Source organism: Drosophila sulfurigaster, chromosome 2R (genome assembly GCF_023558435.1).
Source record: "Drosophila sulfurigaster albostrigata strain 15112-1811.04 chromosome 2R, ASM2355843v2, whole genome shotgun sequence".
Classification (NCBI taxonomy): domain Eukaryota; kingdom Metazoa; phylum Arthropoda; class Insecta; order Diptera; family Drosophilidae; genus Drosophila; species Drosophila sulfurigaster.
In genome coordinates this window covers 12,467,496-12,493,839 of record NC_084882.1, presented here as the reverse complement: position 1 = coordinate 12,493,839, position 26,344 = coordinate 12,467,496, and the positions used below count along the sequence as shown (strand labels likewise).

The following is a 26,344-nucleotide window of genomic DNA, read 5'->3' as shown; positions in this document are numbered from 1 at the left end:
AACGGACAACGACGGACAAGGCGCTTAAATTGTTTAATTAACTACAAACTGCACTCGAAATGAAGAGTTGAAAAACTCTCTCATAAAAATCAATAATTTCTTCAGTCACCCAATTAAATCAACTTTATACTCAAGTATTCTCCACAGCTAGTTTCTCTCAGTGTATTTGGCGAGGGAGTTACAAGGGCAACCCCCACACACAAATGAAACTTTCTTTCGACTTAAAAAACTGAAACACTTTTAATTAACTGAATATGGACAAAGTACCACACAAAGTGTTGGGGCGATTTACAATATTCGATTGCCCATTGAAGTCGCAGATTTATTTAACTTATTTCATTTTTTGAGTAGTTGTGGGCGGCCACAAACGTGGGCCACAAAAAAGTAACATAAGAAAGCGCACTTGACGTATACGTGACAAGTTGAGAGATAGAAAGAGAGAGAGAGAGAAGGAGGTAGGGAGATAGCCAAAGAATGCCGTTATAATTGAAGCGCAGCTTATATTAAAGATAGCCAGGTTTACACTTATAAATCAAGTTAATTGCAGCGTGAAGCAGCAGACAAGTGAAGTGAAGCTAAGTTCAGTTGCCAATTGCAATTTAATTTTGCAGTCTGCAGCTGTCTGCTTGAGTTACGCTCTCTGCTCAGCTCAGTCTGCTTCAATTTTGGCCAATATACGGATAATTTGATCAGGCTTTTGTTATTTGCTGCTCTGTCATTTAACCCAAAATGAGCAAAAAGAAACAAGAAATACAACAAGGGCAACGGACAACGGACAACGACGTGTGTCCTGCTGCTGTCGTCTAGCATAATTTCATGCCCGACGTAATTGGATAAGCTAGCCACAAACATTGGCCAAGAGCAACCGCAACGAGCAACGCGACTGCACTCGATTTCCCCCCCTTGCTTCACCCCTTTTGATTGTCGGCGTCGCATTGTCCTTATTCTTGGAATTGGCCAAGCCCAAAAGAAGCAGTCAGCTAGCCAAATGGAATGAAAAGTGAAAACAACTTTTACTACTTTTGCCTTGTTGTCTGTCTCTCGTAGTAAAGTTCCCTTCTCTCTCTCTCTCTCACTCACTCTCTCTCTCTCTGTCTCTCTCTATTTAGTGCAATGTCGCTTGCATTTTACGGTGTCCTTTTCGTCCTCGTCGATGGCGCCTCGCAGACGCGTCGTTTGTTTGCCATTTCCTCGAAACTGAAAACTTTGCCATAAATTCCGTAAACTCCCCCAAAATCGTTGTTATTGTTTTTATTGCAGTTGCTGCTTTAGCTGATTGCTGTTGCTCTTGCAGTTGTTGTTGCTTTTGCTGCTGTCATGTCGCGACAAAATGCATTTAAATAAATTATTCGCAGACCAATGTCGCGTCATTTTATTAGCCGTCTTTTTATATTCTTTTTTTTGCGGGTATTTCCCCACTTTTTTTTTTGTTTTTTTTGTTGGTATGTGAGATGAATGCGAGTTGCGCTGGACACAATTTAATTACAAGCTAATGACACTTTAACCAAAGTAAATTATTGTGTGCACTATCGGCTGCGCTTATCAGTTAAGTTCTTTATCGCTTTATGATATTCCACTGAAAATGCAACGTGCAATGCTTATATAAACTAAACGCTGTAATTTGAGCTGTTTTTCACTGGAACCACAACAACAAAAGTGATCCAAAGTCTGCGAATCGATTGCAATATAGTATTAATAATTGCTTCGTTGTCATATCTATCTATCTATAGATGGCGTGCTATCATCGAGTCTGCTTTTTTGGGGAGTGGCTTCTTCTTATCTCCCCAAAAAAGAAGAGGAAAAAGAGCCAAATTCAACCCATTGCGAAACTCACACCTTTGCCAAATATTTCCAAATAGGTGTGTTTACTAAAAGTCAGCTTATTTGTGCTTTATGTGTGTATGTAGATAATACAATACAAGCATATTCATTAGCCAAGTTCAATGCACTGCTCAAAAAAAAACGCACACCAACAAACAAATGAAATACATATTTCTGTGTTGTGAACATCACATGTAAATTTGTCAAATGTTGTTGTTCTCCTTGTTGTTGTTGTTGTTGCTCTGGTGTTCACCCTAATGGCACAGGCCGAACAAAGTCTGATTAATTTGACACTGAACTTAAAAGCCTGGACACGAAAGGAATCGCGAGGCGCAACCCAAAACTGCGACCGCAACCCAAAACCCGATAACAACAACAACAACAACAAAAAAAGGCAGCTCTTAAAATTGAGTTAAAATTTATATACCTCGATATTGACATTATTTTTGTTGCTGCACTTTTTGGCAAATTTTGAATTATGGCTGCAAAAATATTTAATTCAATTGCCGGCTGGCGGCAAAAGGGGGAAGACAGGGAGGTAGAGAGAGAGAGAGACAGATCGCGTGGGCGTTCCAAAAATGGACAAATACCAAGTGATTTTAATGGCTGCCGCCGCCGTCGCCGTCGACTACACAGACAGCATATTGTGCTGGATATATGGACATATGGTATATACTATATATATATATATACCATAATATGGTCAAGCGGCGTTTGCGTGCCCAAAAAAAAGCACAGCACAGAAAAAAAGGCCGGCAAACTTCGATGCTTCGCCGGGCGTTGACTTTGCTTCAAGACTGCTCTGTCTGCCTGGGCGCGGAAGCGCAACCGGGGATCGCCAACGCCACAGCAACAACAACAACAACAGCAGCAGCGGCGGAGGGAGAGAGACCAGACTTTTTTTTTATTTTTTTTATCAAAAGAGCCCAAGCACTTAGCTCAGCAGCCCACTCCATACAATTTCACTCTGGCATTGCGGTCACGTTCTCCTTCCCAGCGCAAAAATACAACAACAACAACAAAAGAGAAGCACAAACAAAAATAAGTCAAATGCGACAGCGAAAAAAATAAAATTTATTTTTTGTTTCTGCTTCTCCTTTTCATTAATTGTTTTATTCGCAGAAATTTGCTTATGCAAAATAATGAAAACAACAACAAGAATAACAAAAATCATATGACAAGAAAAATATTATTTTAAATGGTGTGTTGTCCCCCATGTGTGCGAGTGAGTGAGACAGTTTATGCGTATGCTTATTGTATGCGAAAGGGAAGTGCAAACTGTACACACACACACACATACACACACAGTGCACTTGGCAACTCTGCTCGCTTGGCTTGGCCTACTAAAAGCGAGGCGCACTTGAACTTGTCAACTCTAGTGCTGACATTGCAACAACTTTGACTGCAGTCACGACAGCAACAACAACAACAATAAAATAAAATGAATGCCTATGTAACTTATTTATGTATATCTAGTATATTTTTCTATACGTTTGTGGCAACTCTTTGCCAATTAGAAATCAAAATTGCATTTTATTCGCAAATAATGCGCATTTCTAATAAGCCGCCTTTTGTTTTTAACCTTCAGTCATTCAGCGAATAGTTACTAAATGTAGCTAGTAAACTAATTTATGCAATTGCACATCGAGAAACAAATAAATAATAGGCATTAAAATAAGCGTTGAATTAAATGCAAACTTTGCTATTTTTTTCTAGTAGACGTCGCTTTCCAGTTACTCTTTAATGTTGCAGCTTAACAGCATGCTAACAGTCGCTTAACAGAGCTTTAACAGCCGCCATTTAGTCTGACTGTTGATCATCCGTTGCTGCTAGTAGAACAACTTTGTTTTTTTTTTGGCGTGTTCGCAACTTTTGATATAAACAATGAAATTGTCATCGTTTTTATCGTTTGGTGCTTGCCTTTTCAGAGGTTGCCAAGTTGTTTGTGTTTTCGTTTGTATTGTGCTCCATTACGTCATTGTCTGGCTAAAATTGGCTTAAAAATAACCCAACACGTCAGCTACACACAACTACAATAAAACGCTTCGTCGTCGTCGTCGTTGCTGTTGTCGTGTCTTTTGCTTTCAACTTGTCGCCCCGCTGTCCGCCTCCCTCCACAGCTCTTTAAGTATTTGACAAATAAATACAAAATAACGAAGAAAAAACAGTGCGATTTCGATAAAGAGAACTAATTAAAGTCAAGGGCATCCATCTCACACAACTTTCGCTTACAATTTTCGAACGCATCTTGAAATTGATTTTCATGAATAATAATAAAATAATGAATATACTCGTACATATTCACAAAATTGTTTACTCAACTCTTGTTTGCTTTCGACGAACTCATACACAGTGGCTACTGTAAAACTGTAGCCGATGCTGAGTTGAGTTCAACTTGAGCTTATCAAGTGCAACTAAAATAATCACATTTACTTAGAAACTCTCATGTGTCAATTGACTTTGTGGCTCATTAGTCAACAATTTGCATGCTTTAGTGCAGTATGAACGACACGCGAATACCCTGTAAGATTGTGTTATGTGTAAGATGAGTTAATTAACAAATATACCCACCCTCGAGTGGAGGGTAAAACAGTTTTGACGACGTCAGTTTCAGTTTCATGTTCATGTTTATTCTGTACTCTGCGCTCAATTGACCCTCCGAACTGAACTTTGCCGGGAACTGTCTGATAACGTTAGTGAGCTCGTTTCAATTTAGACAATTATACGCAAGTGTGCGAGTGAGCACAATATACATACATATAGAGTACTATACATTATGATTATTATATATTTTTAATTCAACTAAATTGACGCGACTGATTCATCTCGAGTTCTGCGAAAAGCACTGAATTTTATATGTAGTATTGTGTTTTCTTGTTTTTTAAGTGTCGAGTATTTTGTGTTGTACATTTCGAAAGTGGGTTAAAACGAAAGTCGCACATGTTTAAACATTTAAGTCAACAATAAGACGGTGCGCGGTTGAACATCAAAGCGCACAAATTTATTAACAAATGTGCAAAGAATCAATTTGATTGCTTGCCGTGTGTCGCTCGCTAAAAAGTAAATACTACAAGTTAAGGAAACAAGATAAGTCAAAGTCAAAAGGATCAACGCCCGTCACATGTCATAACAATAATAAACCATCAACGAAACTCTCTCTCTCTCTCTCTCTCTCTGTCTCTCTTTCACTCTGTTGGCACTTGACGAAATTAACGCATTTGCTAATTTCGAACGGAACCCAAAAATAAACATACACACACAATACAACGCACGCCTAGTTAGAGACCCAGCTGAGATCTTGAAATAACAATAATTGTGATTGTTAAGTGTTGAATGTTGTTGTTGGTTGCTGGTTGCTGACAAGACACCTGCTCGCAGCCCTTCAAGTTACGCATTGCCTTGCAAATGTTGGACAACTCTCGTTTGCTATAAATACAAAGATACAACACAACATGCAAAGATACAAAACACACTCGCTCTCACTCAACAATGCTTGAGTAGTGTGTATATAATATACATATGTATAATCAGCCATAACTTTTGCTAAACGCTCTCGCCTGACAGCCCGAAATAGGCGTATTGAGTTATTGGCTGATAATTTATGACACAGAACACAGAAAGCGAAGAAACGTTTAACGCTGCAATGCCAGCCAAGAGTGTGACTATAAGATACTCTATAAAGTAAATCGTATTTAAGTATGCAAACATTGTTTTCGTCTCTAGGGTATTCTGTGGTGAAATTAGCTAGAAATTCACAGGGTTTTATGGCAAACTTATGGCAGCAACTGTTGCTGTTGGCGTGGGCTGTTGCTGCTAGCTCTTCTTGCTGCTGCTGATGTTGCTGCTGCTGCTGTGGTTGCTGCTGTTCGTGTGGGTTGTGCTCGCTGGCTCAATTAAGAGCACGGGCACGGGGCACATTTTAAATTTATTCGATTTGCTTAGCAGCTAAATGCTGTTGTTGTTGTTGTTGTTGCTCGTCTAATTTGCTCAGAAAACACACTCAGGAGAACAACAAACACTAACACACACTCTCATCATTATTCTCTCAATATTGTTATTCTCTTCTTTATTGCAATATACATTTTAGGGGCATACATACGTATATATCCAATGTGAGCAACCACATCTCAAAATCTCAAAAGAAAAAAGTCGTTGCCAATTTCAATTTCAATTCTTTCGCTCAGTTCAGTCGCAAACGAACAACGAACCATCGAAGTTTAGAATTTTGAACAACAAACGTTCGCTAAGGAAAAAACTTCCGATCGCGATCGCGCGCGCTCTTCTCGAACAAAAAATAAAATATATCGAAAACGAAAATAAAATTGAAAATAAATATAAAACAATAACAACAACAACAACAAAATAAAAGCAATCAAAACGGCAACAAAACGAAAATTGCAAAAATAATACAACAAGAGAGAGAGAAGAAGGAAAAGTGTTATTTGCCAAAACGAATTTGAAACAACGAAACAACAACACAGCATCAAATAAAGAAGCAAAAATCAAGCAATAAAATTAAGGAAGCAACAACGAATTTTATTGTATTTTTTCTTTTTGAGATATATAGATATTTTTTTATATTTTAGTTGCATGCCGCGTGGATTTTAAAGGCAGCAAATAGCAAAGCAAAGCAAAGAGTGCTCCGCACAGCATTAAAAGATATAAATACATATATAAATACATATAAGTACTATATTTATATATGTGAATTAGAGGCGAATTGTTGGCCAAAGTAGACGCAAAAAACAACAGCTACAAATTCCCATTTAGAGGCGTTGCCGCCGCTGCAAAAAATAGAAACGCGAACAAAAAACAAAAAACAACGCGCTAAAAACTAAATCGTAAAAATTAATTAAACATAAATTAAGCACAAGTGTAATTATTGCTGGGCCAAAAGTAGCGCAAGGCAGCATATAGCATATATATCATATAGCATATGTATATAGTTCAGCATATGGTTCATTCATACATAATTATATAATCTGAGCAATTTTTCGCAATTGAAATAGTTTCGAGTATGCACTCAGTTGTTTATAATTAATATATAATATTATCACTGTTATTATTATTATTGCTGTTTATTGTTATTATTACTATTGTACAATTGCAAACACGTGCTCTTATAGAAGAATTGCGTCTATTCGATTATCAAATTTATTATGTTTGCATTGACAAAGTTGTTGCACTCACATTTCGAACCCTTGCGAAATTGGCAAACGCTGCTCATGAAGCGCTTGAAGCCGCCGGAAGAAGGAGACGACAAAGCATAGAAGCATAAAAGCATAAGAATATGTGCGTATAAATAACGAGGAGAAAGCCCAAAACGAACGAACAAAATAAAATCAACGAACCAAAAGGCAAAGCAACTGCGAAACGAACGAACTATTTGGCGCCCCAACAACTAAGACAAACAACAACAACTACAACGAAATTCTCATCGACCAACAACAAGAACAAGAACAACACTGTGAGGCGAAGGAACAACAATAACATTACATAGCACTCGACTGAATATCGCGGTGTGCGAAATTTGCAGCTTTTCCAAGAAAAGTTCGCTGTTGTAAACATTTATTTATTTTCACGAATTTCTATTCGCCAACTTCCTGTTGTTAATTGCATCTAAACATTAACTGTAAATTAATATACATTATTTATTTATCATTGTTGTCCAAAAAAACAAAAAGAAACTTTGTTTTGTTGTGTTTAGAACGTTTAGTAAGAGAGAGATTTAAATTTTAAGAGCCAAAACGAATTTAAAACTAGTCAAAACAGATTTAAGTGTATACGTAATAAGACGTTGCGTATACGTTGCGTATACTTGATACACATAGATTCTAAGCTGAGTTTATAAGAAACGCGCGTTATGATGAAAAATCTTAATGGTAGAGCGCATAATGCGTGCTACCATCCCTACTATCAGCAACAGCTGCAACAGCAGCGCCATCAGCAACTGTTGCACGGCCAACAGCAGCAACTGCAGCAACAGCAACTTCAACTGCAGCAACATCAGCAGCAGCAACAACAGTTGCAACAGTTGCCTTATGCTCAGTACAACCAGCTGCAGCAGCAGCAACAATACAGCAATCAGCAGTACTACAATCAACAGCTACTGCAACAACAGCAAGAGCAATTGTTACGTCAGCAACAGCTGCCCACGCTGCCAACCTACCAGCAACAACAGCAACAGCACTCGAAGCAATCATATGGCAATAACAACGGCAACAATAATGTTGCTGCCAATATGGCAATGTCTGCACGCAGCAACTTGCACGCAACTGTTGCTACTGCGACAACGACTAACAGCAATATTAACGGCAACCACAACAACGCCAACACCAGCAACGCCAACACAGCGACAGCAGCAATGGCCGCCATGTGCCAAATGCAAAGCTTTTTAAATCAGCAGCAGCAGCAACAACAACAACAACAGCAGCAGCAGCAATACAATAATAATTGTGCTCATATAAATTATAATCAGCAGCAGCAACAACAACAACCACAACAACAACAGCAGCAGCAGCAGCAACAACTGCCAGCAGCAACTACAAATGGCGACAAGTTAGCATTGGATGCCAGCGAAATTGCAAATATTTTGGCCAGTGAGCTATTTATGCAGCAGGTAAACGCATAAAGCATAAAGCAACCAAAGCTGAAGAATTTATAAAGTGCAACTTTTCTTATGGTATTTTAGGATTCTCGTTGACAACTTTGTTTTTGAGTTTTGTATTTTTGAAACATTGATTTAAAGTGACATTTGATATTGTAAGCGAAACAAGAAACTATTAATGAAGCAACTAAACTCATAAACCATAAAACCCTGCAAATAATTGGGATAGGAAACCAAAGCTGAGGAATTTCAGATTTCCAACTTTTCTTGTAATCTTTTAGGATTCTCGTTGACAACTTTGTTTTTGAGTTTTGTATTTTTGAGTGAAATTTGATATTATTACTGATATCAGAAAGCGAAAGCAACAATCTGAACTATTTGTGCTGTAATTGGGTCAATAATTATACAATATATAATTCACCAAATATGTTGTCAAGTGTCTGATTTATTAATGTGAATTTCTCTTTTGCAGCTCGTTTCATTTGACGGCATGCAGAGTGTGCCGACGCTGACAACGCCAACGCTGACGCCAACCACGCTGCGGACCATTGAGGAGACCATCTTCGAGCTGACATCGGAGCCACAGAATGTGCCCTTCCAGGCCGGTTTCAAGCCGCCGCCACTGACAACGCCCGTCAACAGCAGCAGCGGTGGCAGCAACACAGGCACGCCCACATCTTCGGTTTCGATCAGCACATTGGCCAATGTGATCAATGCGAATCCGATTGTCAGCCAGCAGCAGCAGCAGCAATTCGATATGAGCATGAATTGCGGCAGCATGCCAGGTTCAGATTCAGAGGACTCGAATGGCTCCTGGAACGATGGCCAGCTGAACGATGACCAAAGCACAACAGATACTTGTAAGTGTTGAATGAAATCGTTTCTATTGAATAGTTTATTAACTAATTCTTAAATTTACAGCAAGTGCCGCCACAGACAGCACCTCGTATCAGAATGGTGGCATGTTAGGCAACAACTCGAATGGTGTTGCCAACAATTTCACCGCCGCTCTGGCGGCTGTCAACAGCGTTGGACGCAACAACAGCAATGCTGGCCAGGCCGGCAGCAGCAACAACTCTAATACCTCAACAAGTGCCACACCAGCGCGTCGCGGCGGCGGTCGACGTCCCAACAAGGCGGCAAACATGTCACCCGAGGAGGAGGAGAAGCGTCGCATTCGCCGCGAGCGCAACAAATTGGCGGCAGCGCGTTGCCGCAAGCGACGCGTCGATCAGACCAACGAACTGTCCGAGGAGGTCGAGGCGCTGCAGAAGAAGGGCGAAACGCTGAAGAAGGAGATCGAGAAATTGAATGCGACCAAAAATCAACTGGAATACGTGATCCATTCACACCGTCCCACATGCCAGAAGGTGCGCGATGATCTGCTCAGCGTGGCCACCTGCAATGGCTTGATTGCGCCCACCGCCAGCCTGCTCAGCGCTGGCGCCGGCGGCAGCTGCAGCGGCAGCAGTCTGCACAACAATAGCAACAGCAATGACAGCAGCAGCGGCACCATCACCGGCTTCGATGCCACGCTCAATTCCACCGGGCGCAGCAATTCGCCGCTCGATCTCAAGCCGGTGCTAACCAACGAACAGTTGCTGCAGCACATCAAGCACGAACCCCAAGACGGTGCGCTCGAGTCGGGCTCCTCGCTGGACCAGGACGGTCCGACGCCGGCCAAACGCTTTGCGCTGCCCAACATTGCCACGCTGAACGCCTCGCTGACCACGCCCACGGGACCGGCGGGTGGTTCTCTGAACACACCGATGGGCGCTGCGCCTCCGGGCAGTTTTAGCGCCTTCGCTGGCAGCATTTGCAACATGAGCAGCCCCACGCTGAATGCCCTCAACAAGCTGCCCAAGGCACGACCCAACACACTGAATGTCCAGCGGCCATTTGGCGCCCACATGGCGCAGGCGGCGGCGGCGGCGTTCGGCGATGGCAAGGCGCCCATGCAGATCCAGGGTGTGCCCATCCAGACGCCGTCGACGGGCACCTTCAATTTCGATTCGCTGATGGATGGCGGCACCGGACTGACGCCGGTGTCGGGACCTTTGGTGCCCACCTGCTCGTCGCAGAACAAGCATCCGCTGGAGTTGCCAACGCCCACGAGTGAGCCGTCCAAGCTGGTCAGCTTATAACCAGTGTAGGGGGCGTGGCGATGGCGCATCGCTAACAAAGTCAACATTACATTTAGTTTGTACACAATTCACATGTGCATAACACACACACGTGCAACAATTATGATTACGAAGCGAACGCGCTAATTAATTAATTGCTAAGGATTTATATACATACATACATTGATGTTTTGCTCTTTTTTGTATCGATTATTTTTGTAATGCAAACTTGGCTGCCACTGTTGCAACAGCAATTTAATGGTTGTTCAGTCGTGCGACGGTCTGACGCCCTTAAAGTGCCTCATTTGGGGCAGTGGCAAGTGCAACTGGTTGCAACTTCAGCCAGGTGGCAGCCAGGTTCATTATTATTTAATATTATATTGTTTTCCCGTTAACTGTAAAGCTTTTTGTATTATTATCTCTATTACGTTTAATTTATGATTTTCGTATCAATTATTATGCTATTCTACAACTACAACTATAACTACTATCGATTATATATATCAGTCTTAAATGATATATTTACTTGTATTTTTGTGCAATTTTTAAACCATTTCATTTGCGTGTGTTATATTTTCAAAAAATATACATAGTAACATATATATTTATGCCTAAACAAAGCATTTGCGAACAATTCGCAAATGTTTTGCAAAGAAATGGACGATTGAAATGTGAATGAAAGGACATTGAAGGATGCGTTGTGATATTTATTATTAAAACAAAACAAAAACAAAAACAAAAGTTAAATAAAATGAAACAAAATATTAACAGAGCGTGTAATGAAAGGAACTAAGCCGGTTTTAAAATTGTACATTTAAACACAGAAAAACGAAAATATTATTAATATAAAGATACACAAATTATGTGAAAGAAAAAAAAAACAAAAAATAATAATAACTAAATGCGATGCCTTGATAATTGAGAAATAGGGACAACACATAAGAAACGAGAGAGGAGAGAGAATATGTTAAATACTATACTTATACTATTTACTATTTAAGCCGCAGTAGAAAAACCCAAATATATTTTTACTAAACGCAAAATGCGCTATTTTCTAAAAAAAAAAACAAAAAAAAACAATTTATATGAAATGACAACAAAACGCAAAGCAATTATTTAATATGTAATTACGTGTATTATGCAATAATAAAACAATTATGACAAACAACAAAGCAAAATCAGGCCAACAATATTTGAAAGCCTTACGGAATTTACGAGTAACTCCCCCTCCCCTACCCCTCTTTATTGCTTACGCAACCTAGCAGAAATTATCGAAAACTTAAATAAAAAAATATCGAAACAAAATCAAAATTTTTCAAAAATCTAAAATCAAAAATCAAGAAAATTGTAAAACAGTAACTACATACAATATTACACTGCACTTTCATTGGGCAATAACAATGCCAAAATTGATAAAGAGAAATAAATATAATACAGACAAACCTAAAACCGAATTGTGTCTTCAATCTCTGTTCTATTATAATGGGTACATCAAGTGTAGAGTTGTGCTAGGCTCAAAGTCTATTGATCTATCTCTACCTGACCTTAGGTGGTAATGAATAGAAATCTGGAAACACAAAAAAAGACATCCCAAAATCGTATAAAATTACTTATTCGCCTTCTCATCCGGCGATAAGGCGAAGCAGGTAAATTGGGCTGAACCCAAACAGCAGCATCAAATAGCAACTGATACACATACTCATAATGATGAGTCGAGCATTTTTTACTGGATGTTCAGGTTCCATTTTTTTATGAAACTCAAGAAGGGAGAATAGTAAATGCTCTTACAAAAATAAGTTGCTTATTGGGAATACTACATAAGGATTGATTTGTAAGAAAACTCGGCTTATTAATGTTAAATATTACGAAAAATGGAAATTCTTCATAAATTTTGAAAGATAGTTGCGAAGACAGCTAAATTTAAGAAAAGAAAAATATTGATTTTCAAATAATAATAAATATAGAAAATAATGCTTGACTTGCTTCTTTAGCACATCTCATGATAAATTTAATTCTTAAGAGACGTAACTTAATAAAATGATGCTGCCCTGCTGCCAGAGTAAAATGATAAAGTTTTAACTTTTAAATTACAGTTAAATATTGATTAATGTCAATAATATGAAGATAACTTAATTCGGGAAATATAGTAAATATAAATCCTAAAAAGTTTTGTAAAGATTGATGAGATTGCAAAATTCAAGAAGTGTAAAATTTAAATTTCCAAATGCAGATTTTAGGATTGATAAGGTGGGATAGATGACAATAATGCTTAGCTTTCTTCTTTAGCATATCTCTAATTCGGGCCTTTCAACCTATTAAACCTACTCAGTTGAGTGGCAGTGTAGCTCATGATCAATTTACTTGTTAAGCGTCGTTGCAAACTGCTCAATAAATTGATGCTGCCCTACTCCAAGAGTAAAATGATAAAGTTAGTTACACAAACCAGCTGGACGACTGCGTGTATTTTTTGGCACCAGCCTAATCTACAGGTAAGACTTGACTCTTGCAAGGCACAAACACTGCAACAAAAGGGAATATAAACAATATATACTTACTTACATACGCATACGTACATATATAATATATGGAGATAATGTATACAGGTAGATATGGAGACACATATGTTTTATATGCACATAAGACACAGCGTATACATGAATGATTTCGTTTTGGGTTTGCATTTTATTTGTTCTTTTTTGGGGGGCCTCGCTTCAGTCGATCTAGAACCTCCGATATGGCCAGCTGTAGGCAATTGCTGCGCGCCTTGAAGCGCACTTTGGGATTAGGAAGACGCCAGCTGGGCGTGGGTGATCGTCAAGTGGTGTTGGTGACAGGCTGTGATTCGGGATTGGGGTAAGAACAAAGCGAAACCTTCAACACTTTGGCCTGGCTAATGTTCGACTATTCCAACAGACATTCGCTGGCGGTTTATTGCCACCAAGCACTCAACATGACTGTCATCTCGTGTTGTCACAATCTGCAATCCCAAGGAGCTCAATTGCTGCAGCAGCTCAACACTGATGATGGAGCACGGCAGCAACGCATGCTCACCTGGCAACTGGATCTGCTGCAACCCGAGTCCATCGAGCAGTTGCAAGCGAAGCTGCAACAGTTGCTGCACAACAGCGATTATCAGTTGATGGCGCTGGTCAACAATGCGGGCGTAATGTGCTTCGGTGAATTCGAATGGCAGTTGCCATCGCAGATTGAGCTGCAGATCAATTGCAATCTGCTGGGCACAATGCGTCTAACCCGACAACTATTGCCACTACTCCGGCAACATCGTGGACGCATCATCAACGTGACCAGCCACTGTGGACTCCATGCGTTGCCTGCTCTGGCGCCTTATGCCGCCTCCAAGGCAGCGTTGCGTAGCTGGACAGATGCGTTGCGCATTGAGCTGCAGCAATACGACATGGAAGTGGTCAACTTTATACCCGGCTCCTTTGTAATGGACAGCAATATTGCTGCACGCCAGCAACAGCATGCGCAGCAAATGCTCGAGGCCTTTAGCGAGGAACAGTTGTCATACTACGGCACATACTTCACCAAGTTCAACGAGTATCTGAGCATGTTGTCGGGCTTCAAGGCGCCAAACAAGCTGCGGGACATCGAGTTGCTGTCAAAGTTTAAAGATGCTCTCACCAACACTCAGCCAGCTGCAATCTATATACACGAACCATGGCGCTATAGAATCTATCGCTGGCTGTTCGGCATCTGTCCAACGCCTCTAACGGATTGGCTGGTTGTGCGTTTCTGTGCGTTGCCCACTTATGAATCAACAAGGCATTAAGTTATTGTTGTTAGTATCTAGATATAGTCTATAGTTTTATTTGAACTGCATTGAAATGGTACTAATGTTTTTTTTTTTTTTGTTTTAGTCTGTTTAAATACACTGGGCACCACAGGCGTTTGTTGTTGTTTTGCTTGCCTTCGTTTTGGCACATCAATCTTAAGTGCTTAAGTGGGGGGGCAGTTAATAGCCAGTGCTGCGACAACGTTCGTAGACCGCATCGTTGAGCAGCTGGAACCATTCGGTGGCATAGGTAGAATCTTCGGCAGCGCGAAACAGTAGCAACTTATCTGAAGACGATAATGTGGCGCACAAATAATAACTGATGGCCGTCTCTGTGAGCTCGGCATGATAGTTCTTTAACGCCCATTCCAGCAGACGCAGGCAGTTGTGTGAGTCAAGGAATTCGATTAGACGTTCATACAGCAACTTCTCCAGTTCAGGAATTATGTAGACACGCGACATCTCAAAGGCCTGCAACAAGGCCGCATAATCGGGCATACTCAAATGCCGCGCATGGCAGGTAATCAAATGCAGAAAGTAGCGCAAACCGTTCGCAGTATAATCACACAGCTGTATCTCTCCCTTGTGGCCCTCACGAAAGTCGCTGTTGAGCATCTTGTTGAAGACTTCGCTGGTATCACAGAGCAACTGCTTGTTAAAGCCAATACTGAGCAGCGCTTCGTCCGCTTCTCCGACAACTGCCACATCACTGTGGACCAGAAAACGCATGTCACAATTGTCGTGCAGCGGCGTTGTTGAGGCTTTCAGCTGATTGGAACAGATGGTGGTGCTGTTATCCTCTTCCACATCGAACTCGGGCAGCGTGATGCCCAACGTAAAGCGTGACATGGCAGTGACAGCATCAGCAGCCTCATCCGCATACAGATTGTCGCTCTTCTTGCGCAGCAACATGTCGAAGAGAAGCGTCAGCGCATTGCCATCGTAGAGGAACTGATACAGCAGCCGATGGCTCTTGATGATGTAGGCCACCGAAATAGCCGCTCGCTGCTGGGCATTAAGATCAGCCTCGGAGCGTAGCAGACGCACCAGCTCCTCCTTGCCGTAATTGGGATTCGCCGACATTCGTCAGCGTTTCTAGAAAAGCAAAGCCATCCTTGCGCATCTTTAAGAAAAGAAAAAAAATTAGTGGAAGTCACAGGGCAGCATCAAATAGTTTTCTCACCTCCTCCACCTTGGTTAGCTGATAGAGCTGATGGACAACGCCATGCTTGATAATCTGGGCAAAGAACTGGCTTTCACTGCGATCACAATATAAATCATTAAATGAACTTAGCAGATAACTACAACTATAACTTACAGCAATATGTTGGTCAGCGCATTGGCAAAATTATTATTCGCACCAAATATGTTGATAGCTCTGATGAGCGTGTCCAATGTCTCCGGTTTGCCCAACTCCGGCCGCTTGTTAATCATTAGCGTAATGCGATAGATCAGATTCTCAATTATGTCAATAGTGTCGCCGGACTGATTGCGCAACTGCGCCAGCTTGGGGCGGCACATCAGAGCTCAGCTCTTCAAGATCCTCCTTGTCGGACAAGGTATCGTCAATAGTTTCGCTGCCCTCATCAATTAGCTTCAATATGTCCATGACATTGGCGGGCTGTGCCCGATTAGTAGCTATGCGCGATTCACGTGTATCATTATTGGTTGTCGCCGTCTTGATATCATCGTCATCGTCGTCATCATCACTGCAGGCAGGTGAATAGTTTTCATCATCGTCATTGGCAATGAGATTCGAGCAAACGGGCGACATGCTGCGTGAGCTGCAAGGACTGGTGGTGCGATAGGAACGCGGTGAACTGCTAGGCGATTCAAAGTCCGAATTAAGCGTGTCCTGCGTCTTAGAAAACTGCAAAGGAGAGGTAGGATTAATAATAAATTAATTTACTTTGAACTGCGCAAGTTAAGTTCAGACTCAAACCAGCGAATGAATCTCAACCTGTGCTTATCTTAGACTTAAACAATTCGAGCCTACAGCAAAAATTAAATACAAATACCTTGCTCAGCGTCTCGGGCGTTGTGGGATCCGTTAATTTACGTTTCTTTCCGCCCTGCATACGCTCCTCGCGCCGTCGCCTGTGATGATCCTCATCGCTGGTCAAATAGTCATTTAGCTCACGCACCAGCATGGGCACCAAGCCCTCATAGAGCAGCAATTCCATGCTAATGTTATCGTACTGAAAGTTGTTTAAGATGTGAAACAGCTGCAAATAGAACAAAAATTGATTATATGCTCTGTGTGAAGATGGCTTTCATCTTACTGAAGATCGTTCGCTTTGCGAATGTGACTCCCGAATCATGGCCACAAGTTTGCGCAAAGCGCCGCATCGTCGTATCTTGGAACGACTGCAGGCATCCGCCGAGAGCGTGGATATAATGTTGACGCAATGCCGGCACTCGCTCTCCGACAGCGGCTTGGACATGTTGACGGCCATGAGTAGCTCACAAGCAGCCACAATGGCATCCGCTGTGCTCAGCATATAGAAGGCGCAGGGATCCTTGCAGAAATTGGAAAGTATCTTGAGCGCAGTAGCGCGTTGCTCATTGTCCTCTTTTACAAAGTACACGATGGAGGCAAACGAACTGTTGCGGGAAAGCGTCTCCCAGGCACGCACCCCAATTTGCTGAGCGGATAAGAGAAGCAGACACTTTAGAATCTCCGATGCCAGCTCCACAGCCTCGTTTTCCTTAGGCATGATATACTCATTGTTGCGCGTCGAGTTCTTTAGCATCTGATAATCGAAAATGTCGCTTCGCACGCCTTCCAAATTGCGTGCCACTTCCTCGAAGTACTTCTCCCGGTGCTGATTGCGTTTGAGTCCAATCAGAGCGGACACTTCGATGTCCTGCGTGGGCTCCTTGGGCGCCTCGTTGTTCTTCATGACCGCCATGAAAATGCGCATGAGCTGGAGAAATCCATTGGAGGCAAGGAAATGCTTGTAGAACTGACTGCTGACCAGCAGAAAGCGACACACCCGAAATGCCATTATCCTTGTTTGCACCGCACTCGTCGATTCGATAATGTGACAGATAGCTGGTGCTATTGCACTATAATGAACATTTAGGCACTGAGAGGCCTTTTTGCTCTTGGCCAGATTGCCGAGCATGCGACAGGCACGACATTGAATCAAAGGATTGGGTATTGTCTTCAAGATGGTCAACAATGGCAGAATCACTTTATACTCAACAGCCTATTAAAATATATATAATGAAAAAATTAATTTTGATGAATGCAGTTTATCTTATAACTTAACTTACCTCTATACAAGACTGCTCGTCTGTGCAACAGTTGCCCAATATGCTTAGCACTACTTCCATTATCTTTTCGTTGAGTTTACTAATCAGGCGAACCATTACCGGAACACCCCCCGCAGTACGAAACAACACAATACCATCTTTGTCTTTTACCAAATCGGTGCGCAGCTTCACTAGGCATTTGTATATTACAGTTTTGTCTGTGGATGTTTTGAGGACACCTAACATGCCCTCAACCTGCTCTAGCGACCAAAACATTTATAAGATTAATTCTGTGTTTTACACACTTTTTTTGTTGCATTTGCAAAGACAAAACGTAAAAACACAACAAATAGGTGGCACTGTCAGCTGGTTGGAGAAGAAATACCCAAAAACTCAACTATCAGCTGCTCTATGAAATACTAAAAAATACTAAATTGCAAGGGCGCCACTTTTAAATGGTTTTACGTTTTTTCCCCAATTTTTATTAAATTGCCTTAGCCAGTCTCAATGCAGATTTTTGATGATCATTTAGTGTGAGCCGATTTAAGTGCTTTAAATGGCACTAATAAAACAGATTACAACATATTCTTGAGTAAAAAAGCGGCACTGTTAAGTCTACAGTTAAGAAAGCACTGTATGTAAAGCAAATCAAATAACAAGTGGAGTTAACGGCTATTGCTGTTGCCAAACATTGAAAAAACTGCTAATAACAATAGTTGTTTAATTGGATTGAATAAAAAAAGTATTTTGTTTATTTAACAATAAACGTATAAAAATTAAAAATGGGAATAAATGTATACAAACAATTGAGTCGAGTTGATTTTAACACCCGCATAAATTTAACATTTCCACACCACTAACATAGTGTGGCCAAGTAAAAATAATGGTATTTTAGCAATTAATCTGCGGTCACGCCGAACAACTACCCATCACATGACAGTGAGAGCGTAGTAGGTTTTTCTCTGTGCAGTTTGTTCGTCATATGATTGAAAGCCTGGCAGAAAATTGAAAATGTTGCAAAACTTCGTGGTTTTCTCGCTGTTTATTGCAGCAAGTAAGTAAATCCATCAAATTCTACATAGAATACATATTGAGCGTTGTGAAAAGTGTTTAGATTGTTCAAAACCTTCACAACTCGAGTGTCGCATCGATTCTGCTTGTCACAAGGGTGGAGGTTGGAGCCCCCAACTTTTTTTTTCAGTTCGCGCAGAATCTTTATCAAGTTGTATGATTAAGTGAAGTATATGTATGTAATTCTAATAGATTTTTCGTTTTAATTTTTACCAACAGTTCATGCCGCAGGCGAGTTCACTGTGCTGAACAGCCCCAAGTCGATCAGCTTCAAGGGCAACGATCCACTGAACAGTCATTATGTCGGTGATGTGTTGTTCGCTGCCATGGGCAATGCCGTCGTTGGCGACTCGGACTGGAGCGGTCTTACCATCAACGATCCCTTCAACTTGGCTAAGGGCGTGATTGCCGTGCATGTTGAGGGTCTCAGCCATGTCACCTCGGCTGGCAATGTGAAGTCCTATGAGTTGGTTGGTTCCAACACTGGCAACTCCCTCAATGCTTTGGCTGCTGAGCTGGAGGCTGCCAACGAGCCTGTGTGCGACATCAATTTCGGACAGTACGACGAGGGTGTAAGTTATTGATAGCAGCTTATCATCATTTCAAGGGTTACATAAATGTGTAATGGTGTTTTTCAGGTGCAATCATTCAAGGCCTGCTTTGGTTCTTCCGATGCCCCAGCTGCCAAGCCCACCAAGCACCTGAATCCCGCTCTGCACAATGCCGACAAGCAGTTCCTGCAGGAGATCGGCTACATTAACGCTGCCTCCGAGAACTTGGCCGAGATGCTCAAGCCCTCAAACGTGCTAATCATTCGTCTGTCTGTCGATGGCATTGCCAAGGCTCATGGCGAGAAATCTGTTGCTGTGGATGAGGCCAACAAACTGCTGTCCGCTGCCATTGGTCGCCTGTTGGCTGCCGCACAAAAATCCAGCGACTCGGTGCTCTTCGTGCAATCCACAGACAAGGATGCTGCCGTCTCGCGTTCTAAGCGTGACACCATTCAGTCCGATAATGCGAATCCCTTCAATTTGGCTGTCTACTATAACCAAGATTATCCCGTCATCTTCAACATCATTCTGTGGTTCATGGTTATCTTTGGTCTGTCCCTGTTGGCCATCTGCTATGCCATTGCTGCCATGGATCCCGGCAGAGATTCCATCATCTACCGCATGACCTCCACAAGAATGAAGAAGGACAACTAAATTAGTTGGTGGTAAAGAAGAAAACAACTAACCACAAATCTACCTTCTTTGTTATCTCGCCCCATTTCTATGTAGCGAAAAGTCAACTAACTTTATTACGAATGTACTGTTCTACTATTTCAAATCTAATTCAAATTAGCGGAAAAATTGTGTGTGCGTGTTGTGTGAGAGCAGTTGTGTGTAGTTGACTTGGATATTAACACCATCCCATATATAAGAGCTATAAATAAGTATTACAAACTTATTATTTTTAAATGCAGTTCAGTAATTCCATTATTATCAGCTATAATAATTTGTTATATTTTTGTGTTTGTTGTGCTTTTTAGGTTCAAGTCATTTCTGTATATCAAAAACGAAAAACTATGTAAATTATCACATGTAAAATGTTAATAACTTACCGTTAAATAAATATAACCTAAAAAGTCCATGCCACTGACTAAGCTATCGGGAAAATCGGGCTTATCTCTGAGGGTTTTCCAGTACCACTTAAGTAAATGGGCGTGCACTCTGAGTCATGCCTTTTGTCCTTACTTTTCAACCGTTGTATTTCAGTGTGTGTTATAGGAACATTTAATTCATTATAGAAAATTGTTTGATAATGCTTATTGAGAGGACTCATCATAGCGCAGAAGTAGAAGGCTTATCCTCAATTTTTCAATAGCTGTAATGTATCTTATAGAAATTTTTATTGCAAGTATAGAAAAAATACATATTTCCGAAATCAACACAATTGTAACTGCATCCTAGTTCTTTGGCAATTTGAAGGATTAACTGTGTTGACCCTTAACCGCTACGTGTTCCAATGTTCCTTGGCATTCGTTTCATAGCTGGGGGAACCGCTGCTGCCGCCGCTCCAGTTACAACCGTTCTGCGAAGATGTTGCCGCCGAAGCGCTGTTGTCGTAGTCGTAACTGGCAGCATGATGATGATGATGATGATGGGATTGCACTTCGTAATGAATAGAGGAACTGCTGCTACATTTGAATGAGGTCAGATCCGTTTCGGGCATCACATGATTATCCCGCAACATGGCCTGCAGATGATTGATGTAGTTGATGGCAATGCTGTGCAAAAAAATGATATAAAATAATTGCTGTGAAATTTGTATGCTTGCTTAGCTTACCGTAAACTCTCGATTTTGGAGTACTTCTTGCCATTGGGCTTGGAAATAGGCAACTTGGAACGCAGCAGATCAAATGCCTTGTTCATGTCTCGCATCCGAGTTCGTTCCCGATCACAGGCCGTGCGTCGATAGTCCTTCTCCATTTGGAGCGCCTTCTCACGCCAAGCGGGATTCTGTTCCTTGGCAATCTCCACCTCGATGGCTCCGCTGGCGCTGTACGTCATGTAGGTGGGTGGCGGCACAGAGACGAGGTCGTTGCGCTTGCCCTCAACAAGTGGAGCACCAGTGCCGCCAGCGCCAGCGCCGCCTGGCCACATGGAAACTGTCTGTGGAATACTTATGCTGTAGGTTGGCGTCATCAAGTGCTGCGGATGTGGATGTGAATGCGAATGTGTCGGCTTGTCGTAACTCGTCATCAAAGTGGGCGAATAGGAGAGGCTATGTGGCGTCGAATAGGTCAAGAGACCGCCACCATCCGGCGCCAGTGTGTAGTTCAAGCTGGCTGTAGGCGTGGCGGCGCCAAGTTCAAGCAGCACCGGCTGCTCATTGGACTCAGCATCCGCATAGGGGCTCGGCAGTGCAACGGGCGTGGGCAAGAGTGTGGCTGGAGGATCGTCCGCGGCAGCGCTGAGCAGTTGATCACTCATCGCTTAAGCCGATTTGAGTTCTGCGACTGCTGACGATGAGTTGCCGCTGGCCAATGATCCCAAGACGATTGTGCGTTGCAATGGGAACACTTTCGATTGCGTATATTTTGTACGTAATTGTATGTGTATCGTTTACCTGTTGCCACTGTTTATAGTGCATTAGAAATAAGGTTTTCCTTTTGATAAATGATGGCTCACCAATCTCATCATTCATCACACATCACCACAAATGGAGCAAAAGTGATCATGGTGGCTGGCTGTTGGCGTCTTCAGTTGACAAGTGCCCTTTGTACGTGTGTCAACAACAGGATCGCTCTATCGATCCGTCTGTCGGCTTTTCCTTTTGTATACCTGCCCAGCGACAACAACAACACAACAACTACTACGACAATAACAAAAGGTGGCTGCTGCGGCTTAATATTCTTGCATTGTTTGTTGTAAGCGGCAGAGTTGAAGATGAGCGCGTGTGCAAAGTTGGAGTCGCGTTTGGCTTATGGGCTGCCTTGTGGATTGTCGTCGTCGTCGTTGTCGTCGTCGTTGTCGTCGTCGATCGCCACAACTTCACTTTGAGTTTTTCTTTGGAGCAGCATTCTTCTTCATGTGTCGCACAGTCGACGCTCAGTATATAGAGGAGCTGCTATAGCCACATACATACATATATAGGTATGTACACACATATACATACGATATATGTACTATTTTCAACGCGTGTAAACACAAGTGTTTTGGCTTAATTAAAAAAAATATGTATATATCGACATATTGTATATATACTATGTTCATGCATAGGAAAGACTTTGCCGTATTGGGGTATTCCAACTCAGCTTAGCTTAGCTTAGCTGAATGTACTATTAGCCCATGAGGCCTATAACTTAACGTCATAGGGTCTCAATTTTCAGTTCAAATCTTTAGCTACCTTATTTACAAAAAAAAATGGATTAGAAAGCTGAAGTCGACTTGGATATACCTCATAATCACCTAGTCCTACAAAGTCTTGATACAATCGTATTGGTTTAAAGATACTCGTCCAATAAAGTAAGTTAAATAATTTATATAAGAAGAATACAAGAGTAGCTGACATATTATAAAACAATATAATAATTAAGAATCTAGTTTACAACAAAATTTAGTTTATTCTACAAAAAATATGATTACTAATATTAGAACTCGGGCAAAAATAATTAAATTAAATCAAAACTAATAAATACTTTATATTTAGTGAAGCTGTGTTGTGATTCAATTTGTAAAAACTACCAATTTCAAAAAAGAACAAAATTGGGAAGCTAATGCATAAATTAACCCTCAATAAGAATAATAACATATTATTCCTATTAGTATAGTTACTAAAAATATATATGTAGTTTTTAGTTTTATAGCCAAAAAATACAACAATAATAATTCTCGATTCCTGCTTTATGGAAAAGATTATGACTCCCTTTGCACTGGATTGTCACAGATTCATTAAGCCCGTCTGAACTGTAGCAACCGGGTATGATGTAAGCTCCAGTCAACTCGACAGCCCAAAATAGAAGCTTAGTGCATTGGAACCCATTCAATAGCTCTCAGATTACACGGAAATTATTACATTTCTGCGAAGCTACGTATACCTCTTGTTGATTTAGCTGTATTTCCAGCTGCCTCCCACACCTCCCACCTTAGTTGCGACGAATAGGAAGTAAATAATAAAATAGTACGAATACATATGTCACTCACTGTAGTATATATAGCTTCAGTTTCCCAGTCTGACGCGACCGGTCAAGCGAATGGTTTCAACGGAGTTTTACAGCATTTTTACAGCTACCAAAAGTGGGTCAGACGTTAGCATTTGAAAATCGGAGACGGAGTTTACGTTTATTGATTAATGCGTATAAAAATAATCAAACAATATATTTTTTCTGTTTTGCTTAGTAAATAAATAGCGAGCACAATGAAGCTTAAGAAAGTCTAGCAAGCTTTCAGCTGTGACAAACGTTCAATAAATATATTTCTTTGCTTTTTTTAGACTTGTTCACTTTTGTTAAAAATGTGAATAAGTTTAATATTTAATTTATTACGTTAAACATTCTTTTTTTTATTTGTTTGCTATTAATGCTTGTGTACATATCGTTTATGTACTTTTAACTGCCGTATTTCAGAGGTCGCAGCTCAAAGTATTTGTCCAGCACCTCATCCGTGATCAGTTTACGCGCAGCCTGATGCTGCTCCACAATGGGCGTAACAGTCTGCAGGCCAACGAATTGATATCAATGTCTTACTTAACTTGTGGATAACTTCACATTAGCTTACCTCAATAGCGAGCTTCTTGATTTCTCCGGTGAGCATTTCACCCTTGCTGTAGGCTACACGCACTTCCTCCAGCTTGGCATCGTCCTCGAGGAAGAATTTCAACAGCTGATAGGCCACATCAATGTCGGGAATGCCGCCCAGCTTACGATGCTCCTCCACAGTGACGCGTCCGCCAGAAAATGCATATTTATTGATCTTATTCTTGACCTGCTTCGGCGTGTCGGTTAAGAACACAGCAGAGTTTTGCTCGCTGGCCGACATTTTCGTCTTGGCGCCCTGCAATGCTGGAAAGAAGCTTGAGTGCAGCAGCGCACATTTGGGGAAACCCAGACGCGGAGCAACATCGCGTGTCATGCGGAAATAGGGATCCTGATCGATGGCGCAGGGTATCAAGCAATGCACCTTCTTATTGCCAAAGATGAAGGGAAATGTGCTGGACAGCGCCGGCGCTGCCTGGGCGGCGGGAAAGCCAATCTTGCCAATGATATCAGAGTCGCCAAAGCCGAAAATGCCCTTCACCTGATTAAAGGTGACACACTTCTGAATGCGTATAATATTCTGGTACATAGCGGGACATTTACTGTAAGCCAAAAACACAATGGATAAATACAATTTACTTCAAATGTTTACTTTCAACTCACCCCATAAACTCCAGATTGTTGAAGATGAACGTCTTGTTCACATCGAATCCCATAGCAACAATATCCTTGGCATTTTCGCGAGCCAATTTGATGGCTTCCTCGATTTTAAGATCTTTCCACAATGTTTTCTCATCGTCAGTAAGTTGAATGATCAGCGGTACATCAAATGTCTCCTGCAGCCATTTGGTCATAATAAACGGCACCAAGTGACCAATGTGCAAGGATCCCGAGCTGGGCCCACGGCCAGTGTACAAATAGAACGGTTTGCCCTGCTCGCGTAGTGTAAGTATCGTGTGCAGATCGCGATGCGAAAAGAACAGGCCACGTCTAAGAAAATGGTGAGCTGGCTTCCCCGTAATTTTTTCAAATCGTGCGATAAGTTCATCATCGATTTTACTTGAACCGAAGCGCTCTGCAACGTGTCAACACACACACAAACACAAATAAATACTAATTTTGCTATTGAAGCGCAATTTATATTGCATACTTATTAGCTTGTCGTAGTCGACGCCTGCATCGTTGCTGCTAGCAACGTTCCATGGATCCACAACATCATCCGCATTTGTTGTTGCTTCGTCTCCTGCAGTTTCTTGGGCCTGTGCATCGGTTGCCGTTTCCACAGTGTCCGCGTCTGATTTGCCGTTCAACGTTAGTGCATCGACGCCTTCAACAACCGTTTGTTTAACTTCCGCCATTTGTTTATATTCTATTTTGTTTGTTTTGTCTATTTAAGCGTGTTTCTTTAGCGTATAATACTGGCTGTTGAAATTGGCCTTTCACATGTGCAAGAAACAGCAGTAAGTGATTAGGAGCTCACACACGTTTCGTTCGACTGAGACTTGAATTTCTCATGCACAGCTGTTCGCAACGTGTATGAGCTGCACAAGTGAAGAAGTAGAAAAGTGATAATTATTTAATGTGCGTCAAGATAGCTCGGCAACTTTAGCGTCACACATCGATAAAAAATATCGGCTAAAAAAACTTGTTATTTTCTTTTTTTACGTGATATTTAAACTTAAATTAAAAAGTTTAAATGCGAAACAATAGAAAATTAAATTACTTTTCTATTAAATCCATGTTCGTCAAATTTCATGCAGTATTTATGCACTAAAATCATGAATGAAAAATTGAGGTAGCAACATTTTAGCCAATATCTCGGCTTTGACGAGTTGTCTCCCAATCGGCTTATGACAAGTTATAGAGTATTGTTTTATAAATATACCCTCAAAAAATCATAAATTTATCCTAAGTCGTTTTTGAGTTATTTCAGGAAAAGTACGATAACCTCAGCTCCAGCCCCAAAATGAGCACAAAAAATCAATGTTGCCGATTAATGACCATAACTTTTTTTGACTTTCTTGTCGTTCATAGCGCACATTATATTTTCGTAGATACAACTATAAGGAAGATATATAGCAATTTTGGTTGAAATCCTTTAAGCTGTTTTTGAGAAAATTGACCTTTTCCTAACCCGCAAAAACAAGTTAATTTCGCAGGTGCATCAAATAACTGGAACCAGCGTGGAACCAGTCAGTGTTAAATAACACCATTTGGACTTTGGCGGGACTTCAAATGCTTGCAGAAAATAACTAAATGAAACAACTATAACTAAGTGGAGCTATCTTGACGCACATTGATATATTTAATAAAAATAAAAGTCGTTAATATTTCAAATGTTATCGTTAATGTATCAATAATATTTGCACCCTTCGTCGACATTGATAAGAAACTTGATGAAAGCACATCCGAAATATGTCACACGGCAA

At 41.2% G+C, this 26,344-nt stretch overlaps 7 protein-coding genes and 1 long non-coding RNA gene across 12 annotated transcripts in view; 5 read left to right on the top strand and 3 right to left on the bottom strand.

Moving 5' to 3' along the window:
* Positions 1–11,380, top strand: part of LOC133837133 (transcription factor kayak) — a 33,283-nt gene extending 21,903 nt beyond the window's left edge. For 4 of the 5 annotated variants that reach the window (XM_062267800.1, XM_062267801.1, XM_062267802.1 and 1 more), the window contains 2 exons: positions 8,901–9,288; positions 9,350–11,380. In XM_062267800.1, the coding sequence (XP_062123784.1) occupies positions 8,901–9,288; positions 9,350–10,572 (1,611 nt within the window). In that variant the 3' untranslated portion in view covers positions 10,573–11,380. Of the gene's footprint in view, positions 1–6,009; positions 8,441–8,900; positions 9,289–9,349 lie in introns of those variants that run through there. The other variant, XM_062267799.1, reaches the window with a different exon arrangement.
* LOC133837132 (tubulin polyglutamylase ttll-5) overlaps positions 4,909–26,344 on the top strand; it is a 42,715-nt gene continuing 21,279 nt past the window's right edge. Inside the window, exon 1 of the mRNA XM_062267797.1 lies at positions 4,909–4,912. The gene's annotated coding sequence lies outside the window, so the exon portion shown is untranslated. The remainder of the gene's footprint in view (positions 4,913–26,344) is intronic.
* LOC133835975 (D-beta-hydroxybutyrate dehydrogenase, mitochondrial) lies at positions 13,242–14,405 on the top strand. Its single transcript, XM_062266180.1, has 2 exons — positions 13,242–13,404; positions 13,465–14,405. The coding sequence occupies exons 1-2, from the start codon at positions 13,286–13,288 to the stop codon at positions 14,342–14,344; spliced, it is 999 nt and encodes a 332-aa protein (XP_062122164.1). The 5' UTR covers positions 13,242–13,285; the 3' UTR covers positions 14,345–14,405.
* Positions 14,346–17,966, bottom strand: LOC133835974 (uncharacterized). The gene is given in 8 exon segments (XM_062266179.1): positions 14,346–15,415; positions 15,417–15,470; positions 15,531–15,606; positions 15,666–15,859; positions 15,861–16,217; positions 16,366–16,572; positions 16,630–17,559; positions 17,627–17,966. Coding segments are annotated over 8 exon segments (2,961 nt in total). The 5' UTR covers positions 17,882–17,966; the 3' UTR covers positions 14,346–14,527.
* LOC133835976 (ATPase H(+)-transporting accessory protein 2) lies at positions 18,501–20,306 on the top strand. Its single transcript, XM_062266182.1, has 3 exons — positions 18,501–18,659; positions 18,896–19,248; positions 19,315–20,306. The coding sequence occupies exons 1-3, from the start codon at positions 18,617–18,619 to the stop codon at positions 19,879–19,881; spliced, it is 963 nt and encodes a 320-aa protein (XP_062122166.1). The 5' UTR covers positions 18,501–18,616; the 3' UTR covers positions 19,882–20,306.
* LOC133835977 (uncharacterized) lies at positions 20,551–22,208 on the bottom strand. Its single transcript, XM_062266183.1, has 3 exons — positions 21,850–22,208; positions 21,005–21,796; positions 20,551–20,945 (listed from the first exon to the last, which is right to left on the bottom strand). The coding sequence occupies exons 2-3, from the start codon at positions 21,649–21,651 to the stop codon at positions 20,672–20,674; spliced, it is 921 nt and encodes a 306-aa protein (XP_062122167.1). The 5' UTR covers positions 21,652–21,796; positions 21,850–22,208; the 3' UTR covers positions 20,551–20,671.
* On the top strand, positions 23,083–24,262 carry LOC133837234 (uncharacterized). The gene is made up of 2 exons (XR_009893785.1): positions 23,083–23,140; positions 23,171–24,262. It is a non-coding gene; the product is annotated as an uncharacterized LOC133837234 (long non-coding RNA).
* LOC133837233 (tryptophan--tRNA ligase, cytoplasmic) lies at positions 23,484–25,396 on the bottom strand. Its single transcript, XM_062267910.1, has 4 exons — positions 25,066–25,396; positions 24,579–24,990; positions 23,938–24,517; positions 23,484–23,873 (listed from the first exon to the last, which is right to left on the bottom strand). Exons 1-4 carry the CDS (start codon positions 25,271–25,273, stop codon positions 23,769–23,771), a joined length of 1,305 nt encoding a protein of 434 aa, XP_062123894.1. The 5' UTR covers positions 25,274–25,396; the 3' UTR covers positions 23,484–23,768.

Excerpts from the sequence above, each read along its gene's own strand:
- LOC133837233 (XM_062267910.1), bottom strand. The coding sequence starts at position 25,273 with ATGGCGGAAGTTAAACAAACGGTTGTTGAAGGCGTCGATGCACTAACG. Across the intron at positions 24,991-25,065 it reads CGACTACGACAAGCTAATAA|AGCGCTTCGGTTCAAGTAAA; the intron begins GTATGCAATATA and ends GACACGTTGCAG. Across the intron at positions 23,874-23,937 it reads TCAAGAAGCTCGCTATTGAG|ACTGTTACGCCCATTGTGGA; the intron begins GTAAGCTAATGT and ends GTTGGCCTGCAG.
- LOC133835976 (XM_062266182.1), top strand. The coding sequence starts at position 18,617 with ATGTTGCAAAACTTCGTGGTTTTCTCGCTGTTTATTGCAGCAA. Across the intron at positions 18,660-18,895 it reads CTCGCTGTTTATTGCAGCAA|TTCATGCCGCAGGCGAGTTC; the intron begins GTAAGTAAATCC and ends TTTTACCAACAG. Across the intron at positions 19,249-19,314 it reads TCGGACAGTACGACGAGGGT|GTGCAATCATTCAAGGCCTG; the intron begins GTAAGTTATTGA and ends GGTGTTTTTCAG.
- LOC133835975 (XM_062266180.1), top strand. The coding sequence starts at position 13,286 with ATGGCCAGCTGTAGGCAATTGCTGCGCGCCTTGAAGCGCACTTTGGGA. Across the intron at positions 13,405-13,464 it reads GGCTGTGATTCGGGATTGGG|ACATTCGCTGGCGGTTTATT; the intron begins GTAAGAACAAAG and ends CTATTCCAACAG.
- LOC133835977 (XM_062266183.1), bottom strand. The coding sequence starts at position 21,651 with ATGAGTGATCAACTGCTCAGCGCTGCCGCGGACGATCCTCCAGCCACA. Across the intron at positions 20,946-21,004 it reads TCCAAAATCGAGAGTTTACG|CATTGCCATCAACTACATCA; the intron begins GTAAGCTAAGCA and ends TTTTTTGCACAG.